Below are 24,842 nucleotides of genomic sequence, written 5' to 3'. Positions count from 1 at the left end.
GGTTCAAGTTGTACAGAACTAGGTTGAGGAGCATTCTGGAGAGCTCCAACGAATGATGTGCCCTGCATGTTTGCCCATCTGGCATTTATGGGATGTGGTAGAGAGGTCCATTTGCACCCGCGAACCTGCACCTACAATTACCATGGAGCTATGTGTGATTATCCAGATAGCATGGCTCAACATCCCTCCAGACTTCTTCTGTCCCCTTGTGGAACTAGAGGGGGTCCTACACAATACTGGTTCCAGGCCCATGACTTTTTGCACGTCGGTAAATCTACGCTCAGTTTTTGTTTTCATGTGAAGTACATGCCTTTTAAAACTCATAGGAGATTTCTGTGGACCAACACCACTGAGATCTAATAAAGAAGCATCTACAAGATATATCAACAAAGCAATGTAAAGCATTATGAGCCAGTCAAGCCTTTTATCAGGTAGAACACATTGTGATGGTACGTTAGACGTTTCAGAATGGTCTCTATTCATAATCGCACTTGATAAGGGGTCTCAGAAAGATGGTTTCTACCAGCTTGACTTCTTTGACTTTGGCATCTCCTATAATACATCATTTAGCATCATAAAACCATGTATTTGTCCTATTGGCCTTGTGTTAAGTTAAATACACTTTGATGATATAGTTTTTTCATTGTCTTTATTTAATTATGGCTTTAAAAAGACACATAATTGAAAAGTAATGGAATGTGATCTAATTCATAATATCCCAATCCTTTCAATTCGTTTTTAAATACGGTTTTTAACATGAAAAGAGTGTCTGCGAAGTAAGCCTTCTATCCCTATGACTAAGAAGAAGCACATTACAACCTGTTAATGAAGCATACTATATCCTTTTCTTATTTTATGTTTGCTGAATTTAGATTTCAGTCAGCTTTTCTTTTTTTTTTTAGGTGCTTAATACTATGTAGGCCTGTGAGAAGAAAATAAGTGAATGAATAAATGAATTGGTAAATAAAAAAATCAGTCATAAGTTTTAAATATACTTAAATATTTTTCATTTTACTTTCAAAAACATTTTCAGAAATTTCAGACTTTTTAAAGGCCTGGCATTAGAGCTCATTGCAGGTTATCAACTGTGACCTATGAACACACGCAGCTTGACTCTGTCTGACTTTTTAGGTGATATTACTCTAAAAGGAATAGGATGTGTCTTGTCATTCTTCTGCCTGGGAAGATGTCACCCCCTTGCAGCTCCCCTCAAATCGAGCCCCAACTTTAAAGGAGTATTATATCAGCAGAGAAGACAGCTTGACCGCCTATTTTAGATGAGCCTGATGCAGAACATCTAACTAAATTGCCAGTCAAGACACAATCGCTTCAAAAGTCAGGGTTCACCTACACAGACTCATTATAAAGCACAATTAGTAGAATGAAACATTAAAATAACAGATGGACTTATTTAGCATTCCGCTATGACTTCATATCACCACTGAAGCATATAAATTCATAATGTCACAGTGTGTACGAAAACATGTGATATAGTTACTAAACATGTTTGAATCTGCTGAAGCAGACCTTTGTTGAAATAAGCCATATGGCTGATTAGCTGTATAATGATTTATGGAGAGCAAACACTGAATGCAGTGCCTCTTTTGCAAATGAGGGAGGGAATTGCTCTTTTTCTTTGTCAAATGATTTATGGTATTTTGGTGAACAATGCATGATGATAAATAGTATGGCATAAGCTCATGTTTTGAAGACACTCAGTGTGGCTAGATTACACTGTTTGAGTAGAGGTAAATGGGTCTTTACCTACTGGCTGGTAGCCCTGCCTTGTGGGCCCACCAAATGGGTTTCTGCTGCCAAAGGAGCCACCATCAATAGATCCATACGACATTCTGGAGCTTCCTCTGGGTTCTCAAGGAAGGAAAAGTTTGGTATTCTATAAGAAATAACAATAACAAAAAAAGAATTTGTAAACACCAATGTTAATGCCATTATTTGATGACATCACTGTAATTGTGTAGCTTAATGTGCCAAAAAAAAATGCATGTGCATATATCCAGTATCCACCACCATTCAGCCTACTGCAGTTTAGCTCCACCCATTCACACTAAAGTTACTGGGAATTTTTCAGTCCAGACTGCTCATTGAATGAGGCACATATCAGGGCAGCCAATCAGAACAGAGACAGTCTTGAAGGCACAGTAACAAGACAACAATATAAAAGAAAACAATAAAATTCAAGGAAAATGAACAAATGGTTTTGTACATATTCAAGACTAACTGAGCTTAATTTGAGGAAAACAATGATATATTTGTGACAATTTGTGAATTTGGGAATAATACCAAACATTGCACATTGCATTCCCCTGTTGCAATGTCAGCAATTCTCAGCAAACTTTCAGGCCTTTAAACTTTCTGGGAAAAATAAGTTTCAATATGTGCTGATTATAAATATGTACACAGATACGTGCTGATTGTGATATGTGAATAGATGCCTTTTTTTTTTTTTAAACCAAGCATTAGTTAGGTCAGGAGTCGAAAACATGCAGCTCCAGACCCGCACGTGGCTCTTTTACTGCCCTGTTGCAGCTCTACAGCAGAATCAGATTTTTAGGTAAAAATATTTACCTAAAATATATTTACTGATTTTAGCTAAAAATAAAATAATCCTTTTATTTGCTGTAAAATAAAGCTCTGCTGATCGTTCTAACCCAAAATATACAACATATAATATATGTAACTGCTAATTCGCCTTTTGACCTTGAAGACTGCAAACCATGTCTGCGTTTTCATTTATATACTAGTACATTAGCATGTACTGAGACCGATTTACAGCCAAGATGGAAAAATTGACGTAAATTATTGTGGCTCTCAAGGGGGTTCGATTTTTGTTGAAAGGACAAAATAGCTTTTCTTAACATTTGGGTTGCGACCTCTGAGTTAGGTCAAACCTTCTCTTCAAACCAGAAATCATCATCATTCATCATTGTGATGAACATAAAGCAGAGTGTTGAAGAATATATCCGAAGTACTGGCAAATACACTGTGTGTCCAAAACTATCCAGACACCTTAATTAATTACTGAACTCTGTAACTTTAAGGTGCACACATTGTTGAAACAGTTGTCCAATTATACAAATAGAGATTTGTTTAACTTGAATAGAAAACAACTGTCAAGTGAAAGGCATGCTATGGAGCAACAGTACAATGCCAAGCATTGGTTAGAGGGATCTAAAGCCCCCCAGCATAGGGATGTGGAGCAGTGGAACTGTGCCCTTTGGAGTGATGGAGCTCCATCCAATAACCAATGCTCTTCTAGATAAAGGCAATCAAATCCTCACAGCAATGTCCTAACATCTAGTGAAAAAATTTCCCAAAAGACTTGAGACTACAGCAAAGGCTGTGTTATTACTAGAAATTAATGCAGAAATGAAAGAGTATGAAATGATGGGGCCTGGGGCAGGCCATTCTAATGGATCTGACCTGTAAAACTTCAGGGGTTTAGTGTGTGAATTGAGGAGGAGGATGTGCGGACTAGTGTGGATAACTGGGTCTGCGTGTCAAACAGCATTCATTAGCAGCACAGGAGAGGTGTGAAAGGATGGGGGCATCTGTGACACTGTGATTTAACCCCAGCACATCAGTGTGAGTGCGCGGGTGCCTGTGTACCCACACAGATATTCTCGGATTTAGCTGAAGAGTGTGTGTGTTTGTGTGATAGCATTAATGAAATCCCATGAGAAACAATGACAATAATCACGGCTTTAAATAAACCGCTCAATCTGCCCTTCTAGCGGCGGGATTAGCCATCTACACCCAGGGAGAGCAGAGAGAAACGTGTGAAATGTTGATGAAAAGGTTAAATAATACATTGAGAGCATGTTGGTGCCCTCAGGGCAGCTTGTGCTCAGCTAACGTGGAGATGCCTGGGTGTCCGTCTTTAGCAGCTTTAGTGATATCATCGTGCACCAGCGCAGCACATACACACCCTCAAATGTCATTTTCTAGCATTTACATGGCGACCGCAGCTCTAGCCTCAAATTCAAATCAGTGCTGTAAAGCACTTTGGAAAACATCAAACATATTTGTGTTGGAACAATTTGGAGTATTTGACGGGGCTTAAAAGTTGTTTGTTGGCCTTTGCATTACTGATAATTGAGAAGGGTGGAATATGTAAATGAGCCCACTAACCAATCACAGTGGACTACATTCCTTAAGCTTGGCAGTAACAGTGCTTCACCATGCAAAATGCGTGGCGCAGTAAATAAGACTTATTTATTACTCAGGTCATTAGTGCACTTCTTAACGCAGCAGTATTTTCACTGGTGTTCTTGGCAAGAGCCAATCAAAACTGACATGCAAATGAGGTCACACACATTAAAGACCCACACCAAACGAAGCTCTCTCTGGCTGCCAAAGTGAATAAGATGCAAACTTTGGGGTCAGAATTTTAAGGCAAAATTAAATTAAATTAAAATTAAGGTACTTTTTTTTTTTTGGTCAACATTCTTTTTAACTTTCGATCAAAAAGTTTCTCTCTCAGCAAATGATGTTTACAGCAGAAAAAATGACATATATATGCAAATCCAATTACATCATCTTAAAATTAAATTCTTATATTTTAGCAGGTAAGATTTCATTTTCATTCCAGTTTTTTCCAGTTCATCACAGTTGACTCACATTTTAAGATAGTAATTCTTTTTCTATACAATTTAACATTATATTTATGTACTTATTCAAAATTCCTATGGAAAGCTGTTTTAGCTTTTATTTCTATTTTTATTGATCACAGGTGTTTCATTCCATGGAAAATTAAAAATGAATTAGTAAATATTTAATTCTTGATATCACAAATTAAATTTGCACATGTGAAAATTTAAATTCCATTAGTAAATATTAAATGTCAACTAGAGATTAAACTAATAAAACTTTATTTTCACATTGAGTTCCTTTGTAAAATGCTTTGTTAATTGAAAAAAAATGATTGAAAGCTCAAGTTGCATTAAACTGCTAGGCCTGTATTATTACAATTAATAAGAAGTCTGATAAAATCAGCAGGTGAATCAGGGCTTTGCTTGAGAATGTAGCATTAGCTACCATTAATTAATAGCTTTTAGCAGCTTCATTCTGCAGCCCTCCACAATTCACACAGAACATTTTGTTGAAGTTAACCCTGTATGGCATCAAACTGCAATCTCAATGCCCAGCCTCACTTTCAGCCACTGTTCTCAGTTTACAAAACGAGGTTAGCGTTTTTTAATTTTCCATTCCACCTTAAATGATGCTGCTGTAACATTGAGGTACACTGAGGCACCAGAATGTAAAAGCTGCACCGTTTAAGGTGGACCAGAAAATTCAGCCTTGTTTTTATCAACCAGATTGATGAATCAGAAAATCTGGCCACATGTTTGATTAAAAACTTTCTCATGGGGTCATGTATAATAACATTTAGCATCAAAAGTGGTCATATTTTCCTCTTTCACTGCATCAGCTAATGTAAGAGCAGCTATAATCTCTTCAGCTGCAATGTTTTCTAGATGAAGCCTTTTTCACTGAACACACTGTGGGCCCTGCCCTGATGGGATGATTGACAGGTTGAGAAGACCATGAAAATGAAAATGCAATCTGGTTAAATACATTTTCAAATAAACTGATACTGATATGCTTCCACAAATACTGAGCTCCCACATCACCAACCAGTGAGCCTCTCTAAAATAGAAACGGCTGGAATGCTTTTATTTAGCCATTCAGACATGGAAACAGAAATTTGGCAAGTCATAATTCAGAAATATATCATTATTTTAAAATACTACGGTATATCTTATTACTTATATTACATCCAACTCTAGTTGTTGATCTTAGGTTTGATGGTTAACAATTAAAAGCAGACTAATGACAGTTGGTCATCAATTTTCTTCCTAATCCGGTCAGGAACCTCTGCATAGTCCATATACACAGTCGAGTCACATTCTTATGACCACTTCATGTCCACAAGCTGGTGGTGGCAGCATTATGGTCTGGGGAATGTTTTCATGGCATTCTCCAGGCCTAATCATCCATGTGGATGGCACTCTCAACCAATTTAGGTATGAATCCATCCTTGCAGATCACTTCCCTGGGGCAGATCGGATCTTCCAGCAAGACAATGCGACATCTCACACGGCTAGAAATGTCCGATACTGGTTGGAAGAGCACGACTAAGACTTCCAAGTACTACCCTGGCCCCCTAATTCCCCAGATTGAGCACCTTGTGGGACCATGTCGATCGTCATGTTCGCTTTATGGATCCTCCCCCACGTACCCTCCAGCAGCTGTGGGATGCATTGCAGTCAATATGGCTCCAGATACCTGTGATACCTTATTGAGTCACTCCAAGCCCGTCTAGCTGCTGTCCGTGCTGCACACGGTTACTCTGGATTTTAGCTGGTGGTCATAATAATGTGAATCGACTGTGTATTACTATGCAGATAAAGTTTTCCCTGTGGAAAACTAGTCCCATTATCTAAGAATAACACATACAGATTTAAGATTAAGAGACCCTTATTAGTCCCACAACGGGGAAGTTTCACCTCCGCATTTAACCCATCTGTGAAGTGAAACACCACATACACTCTAGTGAGTACACACACACACTAGGGGGCAGTGAGCACACTTGCCCAGAGCAGTCGGCAGCCCAATCCACAGCACCTGGGGAGCAGTTGGGGTTAGGTGTCTTGCTCAAGGACACCTCAGTCATGTGCTGTCGGCTCTGGGGATCGAACCAGCGACCTTCCGGTCACAAGGCTGGTTCCCTAACCTCCAGCCCATGACTGCCCACAATCTTAGACTGACAAATATATAAAAGTGTTCTACATATCATTGTATAAATGTGTACTGACGGAATTTAGCACCTGCCCATTGGGTTCAACTCTGTGTGCATGTCGAGTCAAAGAGTTTTCTGCTCTTCTCTAGGTATATATACATGTTGAAATTACTCTCAGTGGTAATTAACTGTATGATACAGAAACAGCAGATGGAGTCTAGATTTAAAAAAACAAAAAACAAACAGTATTTGTTAAATGCATACAAACAAAACTTGTTTTAGACAGAAGGGTTTATTAAACACTGGCATGCAGCAGACACGTTTAGGCGTTTTGGATCTTCTCAAATGGGTTGAATGTTTCATGTTTCAGTAAATGCTCGTATGGAGGCATATGCATTTTGAGGTGTGTGAAAACGGGGGAAGGGTTGACGCTGTTTGCACGTCTATGTGTGAGAGAAAGAGAAAGCAAAGAAGCGAGAGGGAAAGAGAAAGGCAGTGAGGATGAAGCATCTGAGAGTGAGAGCCAGTAGCCCACCAGCTGGGCTCAAAATCAAGAAGCACAGAAATTGTTTATTGGCCGCCAAAAGCAATTAATCCTTCTGCTCTACAAAAATGAATCTCATTATTTGATCACGTGGCAGAATTAATGTGATGTATTGTCTCCAACCCTGACCCCTTCCAGGTCCCCTCTACCCCGCTTCCTCAGGGACACCGCCGCTGGAGATCTCCCTCTCCAAACCGTATTTTCGATCACTGATTCATATGTATGTATTACAAGGGATGCGCCATGATGGGAATTGTAGGACATCCGAATATCCTATATTTTTCATGTACACCCCTGCGGGATAAATAAAAGTAAAATAAAAGGCGGATAAATATCTCTAAAATATAAAAAATTGAGAGTAAATCCATGTAGATCAGCACTACAAAGAAATGCTACAATGGTGTTCAAAGGTTTAGGCATCCATGAAATGCATGCAGGATTTTCCAGGCAAAAAAACACCCTCTACAAATAACACACTTCATTGCATTTTAATGCACAATTACTGCATATTTGCAGAACCTAACATGTTCTGACACTATTTTTTCTTTTTCAATATGTTAAACCTGGCAAATAAACAGACTTTGTGCACTAGCATCTGCAGAGAAATACCGTATTTAGGCCTGTTCTCTGTAAAGGATGTGTCATATATTTACTTGGAAAATCAACAACGTATGTAATTTGACCGGCAGGCTCAAACTTTTTCACTTGACTGCAGTTGGGGTCAGGCATGAGCGTCAGTTGTAAACAGCCTGAAACCATATTAAGCACATCCTACATACAAACCTGAAGAGGCTGACAGCTATATGTTCCTGATCATATGGACAGAAACTAAAAGGTGTACAAAATCACTGGACTGCATAACAATGAGCTACTGAAAACTGTATATTCTAAGGTTACATTTATCACTCTTTCCTAGCCCAAGTTAAAACAAACATACATGCAATGACACAGGCCAACACGAAAGCCACCACGTGCTCTATAACTCTGTACACACAGGATTTCCTCACACAGCTGTGCACCACATTTTCTCTCAGAGAACACTGATGATACAGTTGTCCATCTTATTACTTTGCAAATAAGGGAGATCTTTGAAGATATAATCCTCTAGAAAAGTGGTCCCGAACAGTTCATTTTTAGCAGGCCATCTAGTGGAATCAACGGCCCACTGCACCATGATGAGCACAATTCCAAACTGCTCCTCAACGTTAATCCCTAATCTGGACACCATAAAACTTTAGGGAAAGCAAAAGTCCTCAGAGCTCCGAAGTGCTGCTCCAGTATTCGAGATTTGGATTAAACACAAAAACATACATGTTTTTTAGATACTATCAGTGTCTAAAGGTTACACATTTACACATCATACTAGGGGTGCAACCATTATTCAACATAGTCGACTAAAACTGACGACCAAATTAGTTGATTAGTTAGTTAATTGAGTAATTGATTAGTTGGTGACGTCATTATTCGTCTGTCTCGCACTCACTAGGAATGTTTTGACATTACCGCTCACTGGAGACTTAACAGCAGCGTGATGGCAGCCTCAAGAACAAAATCCTCAAAAGTGTGGAGCTAAACTCAGAAAACAAGGTTGTCAGTTGTGCTATTTGTAAAGCCAGCCTTAGCTGGCACAAAGCACATCCTCCATGTTGGAGCTTCTGAAGAGGAATCTTGTCGGCTCACTGCGAAGAAGATTCATCTCGGTAAAACCGCATACTAGCACACTAAATATCCATCCATCCATTTTCAAAGCCACTTCTCCCTCAGGGTCGTGAGGGGGGGTGCTGGAGCCTAACCCAGTGGTCATCAGGCGGAAGGCTGGATAGACCCTGGACAGACACAGACAGTCACTCACACACTCACACCCAGGGGCAATTTAGCATGTCCAATCAACCTGACTGCATGTCTTTGGACTGTGGGAGGAAACCGGAGAACCCACAGGAAACCCACGCAGACACGGGGAGAACATGCAAACTCCACACAGAGAGGACCCCGGTCACCCGGCCGGGGAATCAAACCCAGGCCCTCCTCGCTGTGAGGCGACAGCGCTACCCACCACGCCACCGTGTGTAAAAATAGCGCATATACCATTAGTTTTGAGGATTTTGTTCTGCCATCATGCTGTTCTTAAGTCTCCAGTGAGCGGTAATGTCAAAACGTTCCTAGTGAGCACGAGACAGACAAGTAATGACATCACCAAATAATCGACTACTCAACTAATTGCCAACTAATTTGGTCATTGATTTTAATCGACTAAGTCGAACAATTGTTGCGCCCCTAGTATGAAGCACATAAACGTGTGGTTTGGGACGTGGCAATAGTTGTACTAGCGAGCAACTTAGCTAATGTTAGTGTTAAAAGCCGTCCTGCTTCATGTTGTGAGCCGAGCTGTAACATCTTCTGTTTCGCAATGCTGTTCTCGGTTATCATTAACAGAGTCGGAACAGAGAGACAAGGAACTGTTATTGACAGCGACCCTGTTCACTTTCCAGATAATATTTACAGTTTTAAACACTGCGCCATCATCTAAATGTCGAGGCCACCAGGAGGTAGCTCTTCATGAACACACAGGGCAGCTGGAAAAGGGTTACTGCTGAAATGAAGCGTTCACACAAAATCGTTCAAATTGAACTCTTCATACAAAAGTTCACCACAAACATTCATCAGAGCGTGTCTCCTTTGCAGCGGAGAAGAGGAGAGAGGCACTCACAGGAGCACGGAGAGATGCTGACTCTCCTCCAGTTCAATAAAGACCTGTGATAGAATTTAGTTTCAGCAGAGTTTAGACAGAATGAGCATAACACTGACTGCACGGTTTATATTTAACATTTAAATTGAGATTTTTTTTTTGTAGTTTACTTGATTTAAGAAACAGGATTTAGTTTTTATTTTATTTTATTGCTGCTACTCTGCATATCCTTTGTTTTAAATTTTGACAAGAAAAATATATTGGAGTTTAAATCTTTTATGTTTTATCAGGAAAGTTTATTAATACAGTGAATTCTGGAATGGCATTCATCTTTGTCTTCATTTTTAGGCAGCAAACGCATAACACAACCTCAAGCTAAATTTAAAAGCTAATAGTTCAATAAATAAATAGTTAAACGAAAGTTATTTGATAATGTATTGATTCATAATCCGAATAATCAATTATTCGTTTGAGTAATTTATCGATTATTCGACTATGAAATAAGTCGTTTGTTGCAGCCTTCCTTCATTTTTATATTAACTTTTAATTACTGAATTCAGAAACTGCCCAATGACTTCTAATATTGGCAGGTTTTCAGTTCAACGGGTTTCTTTTCTCAGAACAGGGACACGTTTCAAAATAATTAACTAAACAAAAGCACAATGCAGCTGAGAGAGATATTACTAAAACCACTATTTTCAATACAAATGATTATATAAATATATACTATATAAAATCACTGATAACACTGATATATTTCCCTCAACAGGAAAACGGGCACAGCCCTAGTCCCATTAAGTCCTCTATAATGCAGAACTACACTTCAGGTCACATTTGACTTGACTTAGTAATGCACAGAGTAAAAGTGAATGATAGCCTGCTCATTACTCACAGAGTTCAGTCTGCACATCAAATCAGTCAGACCCTGCGGCTGTCTCCAGCACGTACACACGCGCATGCGCATGCTCACGCTCACTCATCCTGTCAGCCTGTCCCGTCTGACGTCATGAGCCCTGGGCACTGTGACAGACAGGCCAGTCATCTCTAAAGCTGAGCCACTGATTAACGCAGGCTGATCAGCGTGTCACTCTCACTTAGACCACTCTCCATCGCTGCCCTGCAGTACACAAATGACTGAGCCTCATACACTGGGGAGGGGAGGCTGTATAACTGGACATGAGAAGCTAAAAGTTATTCTCAGTCAGGAGACCAGAATAAAGGGAAGATCTCTCTTTTTTCCCCCAATCTATCCCATTTTCTATTTAAAACAACACTAGATAAGTGATAACCTAGTTTTGCTGAACTGCCATGAGTGGTTCACGCTAGTGTCTACAGTACAGCACATAAAAATAAAATCATTTTTAATGTAATTAACATTTTAGAGCACCTGCCTGCAGTGTCCATTGGAAGCCCATGTTTCATGACCACTATTACTATTAATACAACTAAAAAAAGAAAGCTGACCGAGGCCCAGGGCTATTGACATCCCATGCTGGCAATCATTATCCTGTGTCTCTAAAGGAGAGTGGATTTGTTTAGGTAAATCAAGTAAATGCATTTAATAAAGTTATACAGGATGCTTATTATGACACAATCATCATCCTGTGTGGGTGCAGTAGGAGCAGTAGTGGATAAATCCACTGTTCTCCATGGACTCGTTTCATAATTCATTTCATAACTCAAATTCAACTCCATAACTCTAAGTTATGAAGTTATGGCACTCAAGTGTAAGATTATTAGTTTTTGGTACATATTACATTGTACTCAGCACATTACGTACTAACACCGTTTTATGTACCCTTCGCCCTCCTGGCTTTAATGACATCAGCCAACGAACTCAGTAAATGAAATAAGGTCATATCATGGATTTCTGAATATTCATGTACTGTGTAATGTGATTTAATAATAATGTAACGTGTTTTATGCTCTATGTAAACCTATACAATCTTCTATTTTACTATTACATTTTGCTACATTTAAAACCGAAGCACTTAAGATCATTTAAGCATCTAAAAGTAGGCTATTGTACGCGCTCTATTAGGAAGAATTGCACAGCTAACAACTTCTGTTCCCTTCACTTTAGCGCTGAAATCAACATATATCAGTTATAAACTAAATCAGCTTTATAACAGAAATTACCGCCTAGCTGTCACCAAACAGAAATTTGCCTCGATATGTGAAGCTAGCAAGGTGTCTGGCATGCACTCTTAATTCAAAAATACATTGTATTAACCTGTTACTCTGCATTTATAATTGTGCAGGGCCAAATTACTTTGGATATTGTGCAGTTAATGTGATAGCACGTCAGCATTAGAAGAGGCTAATTAGAACTCACTTTAAATGAGCTGGAGTGCTTTTCAAGCAGGCCTTAGAAATCACACTCATTGTTTTCATGGAATGAAAATTATGGGGTCAATTATGTATCTACGATGGGCATGATGTAACGGAATATTAACCATCTTTTTATACAGAGTGAGTGCAGATAAATCTGGGGTTCGCTTGCATGAGACAGAAACCCAGTAGGATGGATACAATATTCACATTTTTTACCAAGACACTGTATAAGCTTGTTAATTGTAAATATCAGTCTTTTTTGGGTGCAATATGTGAACGAGCCCTGTGACAAGCTGTAAGTATCGACAGATATTTTGAGTAATCACTAATCAAATAGATTAGATACTGTAATCAATACTAAATACCAAATAGGTAGTATTGGATAACAGAGAATATTACTTCTCTCACAGAGGGTCAGCCTTATTGTGTCTGCATAGGAGATTTTAGACACTAGAAAGCCTCTGGGTTTACAGAGAGGCCAGTGTGTTCTTACTGACCCAGTGAAGAGAGGGTACGATGACCTTGAAAGGTAAAGCAGGCTGGTAAAAACCTGTTGAAACCAGTTTTTAGGAGTGAGGTCATCATATGATTGCCAAATTGATGGACAAAGAGATGCACCTATTAGAGACTGAGCTAATATAAAAATTTGAGAAGTAAGGAGGGGGGATAGTAAATTACCCCAGATAAACTGTATATAAACTGTTGTTTGGAACACTGTATTTGTGCAGTTGGGTCTCTCGAGACCCTGTGTCACTTGATGCTGAAATGAGATAGAAGAAGCCTTTTTCCCCTCTTCCACAAACTCAGCGTCTGAAGACTCTTTCCTTTATGACAACTATTGAGAACTTCGACTTAGAACAGTTATTAGTGAAAGTGTTTAGTTGGTATTTAAGGATTTATTTTTATTATATATATACACGTAATATTACGCTGGAGGCCTGGGGTTGAAGGGGATAGCTTTTGGTCCCAACAGCATCCTGATCAATCTCAGATGTTTTAGAGAGGTACAATCAAACTTGGCAGGAACGTGTGTAAACTGTGTAATAGTATAACAATGTAAAGGTTTAACAATCTGCTTAACTTGCAGTTCATTAACCAGAACTACTATCAGTATCATCTGTAATACCAAAAATAAGAACCGAAAACCGAAAATAACAATATTTATATTAAGCACACAGGGCAAACCAGTACAAATGCGGATGCACACTGGTACAAACAAATCCTGCAACTACTCCACATTCTACTTAAAGACATGTCATGCTTTGCTTCACACTACTGACACCACCCAAAAAATACAAAATATTAAGCACAACTAGTGAAGAATCTTCTCATACACTGCCATAATGCAGCATTTAAATAATCATACAACACAATCGCCTCATTCTACCATCTTTAAAAATCTGCTGTTTATTTCACACTGCATTCTTTCAAATCATCTCAATTTTAACACTTATTTTTTAGCTTATTTTTCTAAAAATATGGTATAATTTATGGTCAGTATGGGGGAGAGATCACTGCTTGGCTTCAAACTCTGCCTACAAGCACAGCCATTGGCTCATGAGCTGCTGAAAACTTTTAGTGGCTCTCTGAATGTATGAATCAGGATGGGCTTCATGCTAATGATATGTAAATGAGCTTCTGGTACATTGACGCTTGATTTCATGCACTGAAGCTGATACATGATTTGCACTCAAATTAAACATGCGTCATCTGCACATCATTTACATGCAAAGTAGTTCTTAACCTCAAAACTCATCGGGCAACACTTACATTTTTTATGCTTTTTTAAAATATGTAATATGTAAAAAGGCATTGTTTCTATATAGTATATCCACACTTATTAACTATTTCTAGCTTAACACATTATTCCTCATGCACAACATTGATTTCTTTATGATTCAATGCAGGAAAACATTCATTATGTTAAACAACCCATCTATGTTCCACCCACGACTGCATTCTTTCATAATAACTGGTGCGAGGTTGAACAAGCTTTACAGAACACTGGCAAAAATCCCAGATTTGCTACGTAATGAGTTTCCACTTTCAAATTCTACAATACTGAGACACTCTGTTGTAACTAACTGAAACAAGGCAGGTTGTAAATGACAATGCATTCCTGCAAAGCTTGTCCAACTTATGGGCAGAGCATGGAGAGGTCAATTCAGTACAAAGAAGCAAAGAAATATAGCAGGCTGATGTTAAGTAAGGACAGCATTAAGCAAAGTCAGAGGCGTGTATGGAAGTGGTGGAGAAGAGGGTTATTGGGTCAAGGAATCGGAGAACGTGTGATCAGAAGGAGGAAGCAGGCTAGTTTTAAATACAGCCATCAGAGAGCAGGCGGGCCTGTGAATGGCAATGGGGGGGCTGACAGCACGCTTCATCCCTTCCACTCACTCTCAATTGGTTCCCTCATCTCCCCATTATCACCACAGAGAGGCTTAGCCCAGCATGAGGGAGCGCAGCCACTGAGCGGAAAGAAACCACAGTTAAGGACACTGTCGCCACCACAGCAGCCACTTCCTTATTACATACACATACACAGCTAGGGTCTGCGACAGGGAGAAAATAGACAGAATCGCCGAATCCAGACCACAAATGCTGCTGCCACCTGTATGTGTATGTGCACACCACAGAGTTCACAGTGGGTACAGTGACCTATATAAAAGTAAGGCCTGTAATCCACGTCCCTGCAAAAATGATCTTTACAAAACAAGTGTTGACATATTTTCTCAGTGTATATAAACTCAAACATTATCAACAGAGCCAAACACATTTCATACATGAGACTGCCGAAAGGTCAGGGCATCAGTGGTTGGACACCTTGCCCGCTAGCACTCTTTTATCTAATTATGATACATGTCAGGCGAAAAGAGAAAGTGTCATACAGGGCTTATCAGCTTGCCTGGGTTTTCAGGCACAGCTGCAAGGCATTAGCAGAGACAGGAGAATGGAAAATAACGAGAAATCGGAGTCATGTGCTCCGGAACGGCTTCTTTATCTTAACCTTTTTTCACAGGAGCCATAAAATGCAATTGCCACCTATTTTAGAGGTCCCCGATGAACTGTACCCTTTTTTCCCTATAATAACACTGATATACAGTGAAATACAGTGTTAGAAATGAATGTTAGGATTAACAAAACTGAAAGCAAACTGGATTTTTCTGTAGGTTAGCAAACTAATTCAAGTGGGTTTAAATGCTGCTGTACGACTGTGGCTGTTGTTTTGATATCAAGAAAGCTGCAGTTGGGCTGTCCATTTTATGGCCCCCTTGCTGTGAATTGTTTTCAGAGTAGGATGAACTCCCCATTGCTAACTAGCAGCTCAACAAAGAGTCACAACTTTAAATCTAGCTAATCTGATTAGCTGAACAAAGCTATAAGGAAAAAAAGAAATTAAATTATATCAAAGTTTATACACCAATCAGGCATAACATTCGGACCACCTCCTTGTTTCTATGCTCATTGTCCATTTAATCAGCTCCACTTACTGTATAGCTGCACTTTGTAGTTCTACAGTTACAGACTGTAGTCCATCTGTTTCTCTGATACTTTGTTAGCCCCCTTTTACCCTGTTCTTCAGTGGTCAGGACCCCCATGGACCCTCATAGAGTAGGTACTATTTGGGTGGTGGATCATTCATAGCACTGCAGTAACACTGACGTGGTGGTGGTGTGTTAGTGAGTGTTGTGCTGGTACAAGTGAATCAGACACAGCGGTGCTGCTGGAGTTTTGTCTGCACAGTCTGTAATTGTAGAACTACACAGAGCACCTATACAGTAAATGAAGCTGTTAAAATGGACAATGAGTGTAGAAAATAAGGATCAACAAGTCATAATGGCATGCCTGATCGGTGTATATACAACATTTTAAACATTAATATAGCAGCAAATGACCGTTTTCTGTGTAAAGACATGGTGGAGTAATAGCGTCCTGAACAAGGAATGTCCCACCACCGAACAAGAAACAGAGGTGCCAAATATAGTCTAAACTGCTGTGGCTTTTAAGGTGGAATGGGAAAATTCAAACAAGAAGCTAAGGTGCTGAATGTAGTCTTACCTGCTGCAGCTTTTAAGGTGGAATGGGAAGATCTGAAAAAGAAGCTGACTTAAGCTTCACTGAAAGGTGAAATGAAAAGGGTTGGAGAAGTTGCTCCTGCTTGGCAGGTGGCTAATAAACCACCTCTCATCATTTTTGTACAGAACCAGTAGGTCAGCACTGCTTTGTCCTGCTTGCTAATGTTTCTGATAGCAACCCGTTAGCTACATTACTTGCTGTGTGGTTGTTCACTCTAATGTGTAACGGAGGGTTTATAGCCACATAGATCTTCAAAAGTCTCGTCCACCTTGGCAATGCACGTCCATGAATTCGGGAGCCTGAGCTTCTAAAGGGCAGCACCAATACTGACCTTTTTTCACACTGTAAAAGGTTAGGAAATGTACATCATCTTTATCAAAGCCATATAAAACCATCAAGTACTACGATTACTAGCAGTTTGTAGCACATATCACCCCATCATATCATGCATGCTTTCAAGCACCCTCCGCCATTCTGGCTTTATTGACATCAGCCAATGAACTCGGCAAACCTAATGAGGTCATGGAAAATGTTCTGAAATTTCCTTCCTTTTTTTTTTCAAATAGAATCCTGATGCACTATGCAAACACCATTTCCAGTGCATACACTCTGTGTGTGGAAGTTTAACTGTAAAACCAGCTGTTTTCAATTCATTGTGGTTCATGACATCACAAATTTACACAGACTGCCCATTCAGCCTACAGCACTTTCGCCCCCTATTCATTTTGGGATGTTAAAGAGAGTTGTTACTGCAGGCTGTCTGTAGCAGAGATACTGGAGCAGAAGACGCAGAGAAAATTTATTACACAACCTTTGGAAAGAGGACATCCGAAAGGAGCAGTGGAGTTTTGCAGCCTGAACTCAAATTTTAGAAACTGTTTTTCCAGTTATTTTACTTTGACTTTCCTCTATTCTATATCTAATCTCCTCGTGTGAAATATCTCACATAGGCTAAATAACTTTCTGTTTAGAATGCTGCTCTATGACTTTGCACAGTACTGCATGTCTTATGGCTTCACTTATACTCTCTCAGCATTGCAGTCACCCTCAAACATGGGGATTGACTGCCCACTTCTTGAGAAGTCATTGCTCAGACTTTTCACAGCAGGCCACAAAAACAGAAAATCACACACACACACACACACACACACACACACACACACACACACACACACACTCTCAGAGACACACACATATAAGCAGCAAAATTGCCTTGTCATCTTAAAAAAAGCTCATTATTGAGATAAATCACCCAATTCTCATCTGAAAACACCAGATCCAGCCTCCCCTAGCACCACAAACCGTCATCATCAGGCCATGGACAGCGAGCCGCTGTGAGTGACTCACTCTCTGTCAGACCCTCCATCAGCACTGCTGCCATCATAGCCTCCCTTATTTAGCATACACAATGAGTGCCACACAAACATGAAGATGTTTGAATGGCACAGCAGGCTCCCTTAAAAATGCGACAGGACACGTTTCAGGCCTATGTCAATGCACAGTGGCCAGAGAGCTCATGAATGCTCCTTCAAGCCTTAACAAGCTGCATTTAGCCAATAAGACTACAGTGGCCTTAATTATGACTTCATAATTATTCTGAAAACACACTGAGAAGTGTTTTTCTCTTTCAACTTTTGCATCCAAATCTTGCAGCATATCCAACTGTGCAAGCCCCCCACTGCTCCCCCATCCTCACCAAACAACTTCAGAATTATAGCACAGCAACAAGCAAGCCCGTGTAACAAGCTCACTAATGATAACAAAACACACGAATTGAGATGTTACTATAATCTCAGTTTAAATCTTGGCCTCTTTCTTCACCGTGGATCTCCTATCAGGGCAGGATCTAAAGATAGCTCTCCGCAATTTTCCAAATAATCGGCCTGTAATAAGAGGCCTGGGAATACACAGCCTTGAACAGAACTACAATGAGAGAACTATCTGCTCTATCTTTGTTCTCTAATCCAGGGCTGCTTATCTAGAGGATAGAACTGCATAATGTACATAGCTGGGTAAAAAGAATGCTTTGTGCTACTGCTGCACACTAAACCGTTCGTTCAGCATTATTACGGCTTAGGCTTTCATCATTTTGATATTGCAGATGTGTGCTATATGCAAATGTGCCTGTAACCAATACCTGAATGTTTTACTGTATGCTGACCAATCACGGATGTGTTAAGGTGAACCATGGCACTCACATTACCCAAGTAAGTCAGTCTAACCATGTCACATTAAGGATTCACTGATGTGTTCTTAGAAGATTAGAAGGCATTCTCCTGGGCAGATTCAAACCCAGATTCATCCATCAAACAGTCAGATGGTGATGCGTGATTCATCACTCCAGAGAACACGTTTCCACTGCTAGTGAAAATGGATCATGTGTACCCAGTAAATTGGTGATAGAGGATGCAGTTGTTTCTCTGTTTGCCAAAAAGTGACAACATATGTACAGAAACAAAATAAGCATCACATTAGCATGGGGTAAGTAAGAGATATGCAAGATATTATTCTTGAAAACAAGTTATATTACTGTAAACACATGCTTCAAAATAAAGGCCAGTAAGTAAGAAGGAATGCTGTAGAGAACTGCTAAAACCACATGAAGAGGACTGTTGATTCAGTGCTGGTTCAGGTAAAACAGCTTCAGTGCTGAGGCAGTTTAGACGTTTTTGTCGATGGGGAATAGGATTAAAAGATTGAGCACATGAGTATCACAGACAGTTAGGCTGCATGAGTATCAATAATACTTAAAACAGTCTGTCCACATGACGAGAGGAGAATTCAGAATGCACAGTAACCTTCACTCAGACAGGGAGGAAAGGACCTTGATGATTTCATTTGCTTGAGAGGATGGAGGTGACCTGCCACCCATTTGATTTGATTGTCAGTCATGGATGGGGGGAAAAAAAAAAAAAAGAGTTTTTCTTACCGTCTATGAATGCAACATTAAGCAAGGTAGTTAACCTGTCACTCTCCATCACGATTCATTTATTCATCATCATTACAATCATTCTTAATACTTCTAGCTGTAAAAAAACGGGACATTTTTGAAACAGCCAGCTCAATCAAAAATGTTATGCTAATTTATGACTAAAAAAAGTAACATTAATGACGCCACAGTCTTTTGTGAATGATGTGTGTACATGTAGGAAACATGGCCAGTTCAGCTTAGTACTTTCCATAATATATGAAGGCACACAAAACACACAAAAATCAGTAACCCACATCAAACCAGGGGCATTCTAATTTCATCCTCTACCCCGCAAGTAAAGAAACGAAATAGGAAAACAAACTGAGATTATTTTGTCATTATTCACTTCACTTCTGAGACACAGTGGAGGGGGGCAATACATATGAATGGGCAAATATAATACACTAAGGAAAATAACTAAGAGCAGAGGGAATTACTTCTTGCTTGGCCTGCAGCCAGCTGTCCAATCGTTGAACGTCACCCCAGTTACCTCTGGTGGAGTAATGGTGGTTTATTTTGCTCAGCCACAGGTTGCATTCTGCAAACAATTGCGAGGCCACTAGCACTCAGATCCAAAGCACGATCAACAGTAGGGGCAGACGACTGAAAATTTTAAACATTACACTGATTTCAAGGAGTTAGTCTGACCTCACGACACTGGTGGGTGTCAGAATCTAGAGTTGGAAATTTGGCAGAAGGTACAACCCCAATTCCAATGAAGTTGGGACGTTGTGTAAAACCCAATACGATGATTTGCAAATCCTTTTCAACCTATATTCAACTGAATACACTACAAAGACAAAATATTTAATGTTCAAACGGATAAACTTTGTTTTTTGCAAATATTCATTCATTTTGAATTTGATGCCTGCAACACGTTCCAAAGAAGTTGGGAAAGAAAGTTGAGGAATGCTCAAAAAACACCTGTTTGGAACATTCCACAGGTGAACAGGTTAATTGGAAACAGGTGAGTGTCATGATTGGGTATAAAGGCAGCATCCCTGAAAGGCAGCATCCACTTTGTGAACAACTGCATGAGCAAATAGTCCAACAGTTTAAGAACAACGTTTCTCAACATGCAATTGCAAGGAATTTAGGGATTTCATCATCTACAGTCCATAATATCATCAGAAGATTCAGAGAATCTGAAGAAATCACTGCAAGTAAGCGGAAAGGCAGAAAACCAATGTTGAACGCCCGTGACCTTCGATCTCTCAGGCGGAACTGCATTAAAAACCGACATCATTCTGTAATGGATATTACCACATGGGCTCAGGAACACTTCAGAAAACCACTGTCAGTGAACTCAGTTCGTCGCTCCATCTACAAGTGCAAGTTAAAGCTCTGCCATGCAAAGCGAAAGCCACATATCAACAACACCCAGAAACATCTCCGGCTTCTCTGGGCCCGAGCTCATCTGAGATGGACTGACGCAAAGTGGAAAAGTGTCCTGTGGTCCACAGGACACTTGTGGACCACAGTGAGTCCACATTTCAAATTGTTTTTGGAAATCATGGACGTCGTGTCCTCTGGGACAAAGAGGAAAACGACTGTCCGGATTGTTATCAGTGCAAAGTTCTAAAGCCAGCATCTCTGATGGTGTGGGGGTGTGTTAGTGCCCATGGCATGGGTAACTTGCACATCTGTGAAGGCACCATTAATGCTGAAAGCTACATACAGGTTTTGGAGCAACATATTCTGCCATCCAAGAAACATCTTTTTCAGGGACGTCCTGCTTATTTCAGCAAGACAATGCCAAGCCTCATTCTGCCTGTGTTACTGCAGCGTGGCTTCGTAGTAAAAGAGTGCGGGTACTAGACTGGCCTGCCTGCAGTCCAGACCTGTCTCCCATTGAAAATGTGTGGCGCATTATGAAGTGCAAAATACGACAACGGAGACCCCGGACTGTTGAGCAACTGAAGTTGTACATCAAGCAAGAATGGGAAAGAATTCCACCTACAAAGCTTCAACAATTAGTGTCCTCAGTTCCCAAACGCTTATTGAGTGTTGTTAAAAGGAAAGGTGATGTAACACAGTGGTAAACATGCCCCTGTCCCAACTTCTTTGGAACGTGTTGCAGGCATCAAACTCAAAATGAGTGAATATTTGCAAAAAACAATAAAGTTTATCCGTTTGAACATTAAATATCTTGTCTTTGTAGTGTATTCAATTGAATATTGGTTGAAAAGGATTTGCAAATCATCGTATTCTGTTTTTATTTATGTTTTACACAACGTCCCAACTTCATTGGAATTGGGGTTGTAGAATATAATAAATATTGTTATAGTGCCCAGCTATGTTATCAATATAGTGATGGATTACATCATAATATGTCACAATATGCTTTTCTGAGTATATGATTGTTATTGCCATTACTTAAAAACACCTCCCAACTGCATGTTTGATAAGAGAGCTTTGTTAGTTATGTTTCATTGCATATAGAGCAGCACAGTGTGTAAAATGTTGAATACAAATAACTGTATTATCAGTTTTTTGGCCTTACTTTGTCTTTTTAGACGTTAGAAAAAAAATTATTTTGTGACTTACCATGTAATGTAAAAAACTTCTCAAAGTTTTATGATATGACATTCTGCCATATCACCTACCTGTATGTGACAATACTTAAAACATTTTCCCAATACACGATATGCATCACAACATTTGCTGCTTGATATGTTGAAACAAATATAAAAGCACCACATCTGGAAAAGTTTGGAATCACTAGACATATTAATAATTGCTGCACCAGAGGCCTGACTCACAAAACAAGTAACTCAAATAGGCCTTCTGACCAAGATTCAGCCTTGCAAAACCTAACAAATGAAAATGCAGTAAACACGTTTTATGAAGGCTGTTAACAATCCAGGTTTAGATACTCAGGCTGCCATTAATCCTTGTGACAAACAGCCAACTGAGTGAAACGTGGGGGAGTCGAGCAGCTTATTTTTCAAATACGGAAGAAGAAATCTCCTTAAATATGTAGAAAGTAAAGCACTTATCAGCATAAAGAAGCAACACTGTCACCACTGTCGCCGCAGTAGTGCTTCTTGGACTAACAATTGCTTCATATTCTTAATATCTATGCAGTAGGAGTTGCTTCCTCTGCTGTTTTGTGTTTGATGCCACAAACAGCATAATGCAGCATGAAGAAACCGCAGGTCCACCTCCATCAGTCCCTGACCAGTCAGAAGCTCGCTCTGATTGGTCAAAGAGCTGTTCATGATCCAGAATCCCAAACTTTACCTAACCTGCTCCAGAGCAAGTTAACAGCATAAGTTGACGTTGTGATGTAAAATTGATCCACCACTGTCAGACAGAAAGTCCACAGTTAGCTGGCACTAAGCCTAAATTTAGCTGGTTAAAGGAATCTGCTTAAAAAGTTAGTGGTCAAAAATGAAACATTTCATTCACGTTAAACTCTGCTTTACTGACTGACATGATTGCCAGGTGTTAACTGCGAATTAATATTAATAAACGTAAAGAAACAGCAGCCTTAAAGTCTTAAATAATATACTGGAGGTGGGGGTGGAGCTTTCAAGCATTCCCAGATGTTTTGCTGGTTTCTGTTAATCAGCTGTTTAATTTTTCACCTGTTATTCTTATGCCAAAGTTTAAGATGCAGTTTATATGGTTTTGTGTTTTGATTACTGTAAATATGATGGTATTTTGTGTTCAGGGTTCAGTTTGTACTGCTGTAAGTAAGCAGATGATGTATCTATAAAGTCAATGCTCACATCAGAGGTTTGTTATAATATAAAAAAGCCACTAAAATCTTTATTGGTGGTAGTTCTGCTGATTCAGATGAATCCCCAGGGCCTCAATATGAGCTAAAAGATATATCCGTCTGGCCCTAATCAACACCTCTGTAAACCTTCTAGTCTTCTCCCAAAGCATAACATGCAGTAGACTAGGGACTTGCAGTGCTAAAATTCTTGGCCAGAGAACTGGGCTATGATTCAGAAGGTCATGGCTTAAATCACAGTTAACAGCTAAAGCCTTTGAGTCCATTACTAATGATATTCGTAATGGTGCAATTTTGAAAGACATCTTGGAAGTAAGATGTATGTATTCTTCAAAAAATTCAAAAGACTTTAATTAATGCATTGACAGGCAGCCTGTAGAACGCAAAAAAACACGAATCCTTCCTATTACTATGCACAGACCAGGCATAAGACGTTTGCTGGGATACTTGAAAGCAAATACTATTAAAAGAAAATCAGAAAAATAAAAGAATTGCAACCAAATATTTTGGTTACCCAGATGTTATCAGAGTTCGGTCAACATTAGCAGCAGATTAAAAAAGATTAAAGTTGGTAGAAACTAATGAACATACAGCCTCTGATTTCTAAAACGTTAGTGTGAAAGTGCTAATTTGCATGAATGGTTGAAACATGCTAAGGCAAAACTGAACAAGGAGAAACTGTATTTCTTTAACAAACTACAAACAACTTTCTTAACTTTATCTCTGAAATGTATTACATGGATCAAATGTAAAACCATCATATAACAGCACTGAACCAACCTACCCAGCATTAAAAGACAGAGAGATCCACACTGACCACCAAATGACAGCTCTAAGCACATCTTTATCTTGTTAAGGAACAGGAAAGCAAATTGTGCCTTATTCTGAATAAGCCCAAACAGCAGCTGCACTACAACCCCACTTCAACCCACAGTTTAAAAGTTTCGTTTAAGCAAAAGTTTAGAACATGCACATTATATGTCCAAAAGCGTGTCAACACCTGACCACCACTCCTACATGAGCATATTGGACACATCATTTCAAATCCATGGGCATTAACATTGAGTTTCCCTTCCCTTATTCCCTATTAATGAATGCTATTATTGCATGCATTACATTTTAGTCTTGAGGCAGGGACTCGACATGTTGACACATTTTTGAAAAGCGCTTTTGGACTTGGCTACAAACCTTCGATTAAAGTCTCACGCCAGCCATGCTTTCTCCCTTTTAACTGTGCCAGCTTCTAAGACATAACACTGTGGATGAAGGCATGCTATGCATGTATACATTTGCAGAAGGCTTAAAACAGTGTTGGCAGCCAGCGCCGCTCGTCTTTGTCGCACATGGCTATGAAATTCTCCCTTAGGGATTTCAAGCTGTTTTGGGGTTGGAGTTTGGGAGAGCTGCTCTGCCTCTCAGGGCTGCCTGGCTCTTGTCAGGGTTGGGGACAGATGGCCCACTGGACATCCAAGTTGCAGCCTTCTGGTTCTCTCCTCTCGCCACATATGTTTCCCCCTGCAGCAACTGCTTCCTGGTGATGGGTTTCCCACAATCCAACATAGTCATCTCTGTGGATATTCAGCTTGAGCAAGATGAGTAAGCTTACATGCAAAGAGCCACGCGTCCAGCTCTCCTGGGAATTCCACCATCGAAGATCAAGGAACAAGTAAACACTTCAGACTGTGAGGATGATGAAATGTCATATGGAATTTTGCACTCACGGATGGA

At 39.7% G+C, this 24,842-nt stretch overlaps 1 protein-coding gene across 4 annotated transcripts in view; it reads right to left on the bottom strand.

The window, feature by feature from the left end:
- tsnare1 (T-SNARE Domain Containing 1) overlaps positions 1–24,842 on the bottom strand; it is a 201,243-nt gene that overhangs the window by 159,989 nt on the left and 16,412 nt on the right. For all 4 annotated transcript variants that reach the window (XR_005130068.1, XM_017706803.2, XM_017706806.2 and 1 more), the window contains exon 2: positions 1,765–1,894. Coding sequence is in view for 3 of the 4 variants with exons in the window: in XM_017706803.2 (XP_017562292.1) it covers positions 1,765–1,849 (85 nt within the window). In the remaining variant the exon portion in view is untranslated. The remainder of the gene's footprint in view (positions 1–1,764; positions 1,895–24,842) is intronic.

This window comes from Pygocentrus nattereri, chromosome 3, assembly GCF_015220715.1.
Source record: "Pygocentrus nattereri isolate fPygNat1 chromosome 3, fPygNat1.pri, whole genome shotgun sequence".
In the NCBI taxonomy this organism is placed as follows: Eukaryota; Metazoa; Chordata; class Actinopteri; order Characiformes; family Serrasalmidae; genus Pygocentrus; species Pygocentrus nattereri.
The sequence above is the reverse complement of the archived record's forward strand: the minus strand, read 5'-3'. Positions and strand labels throughout refer to the sequence as shown.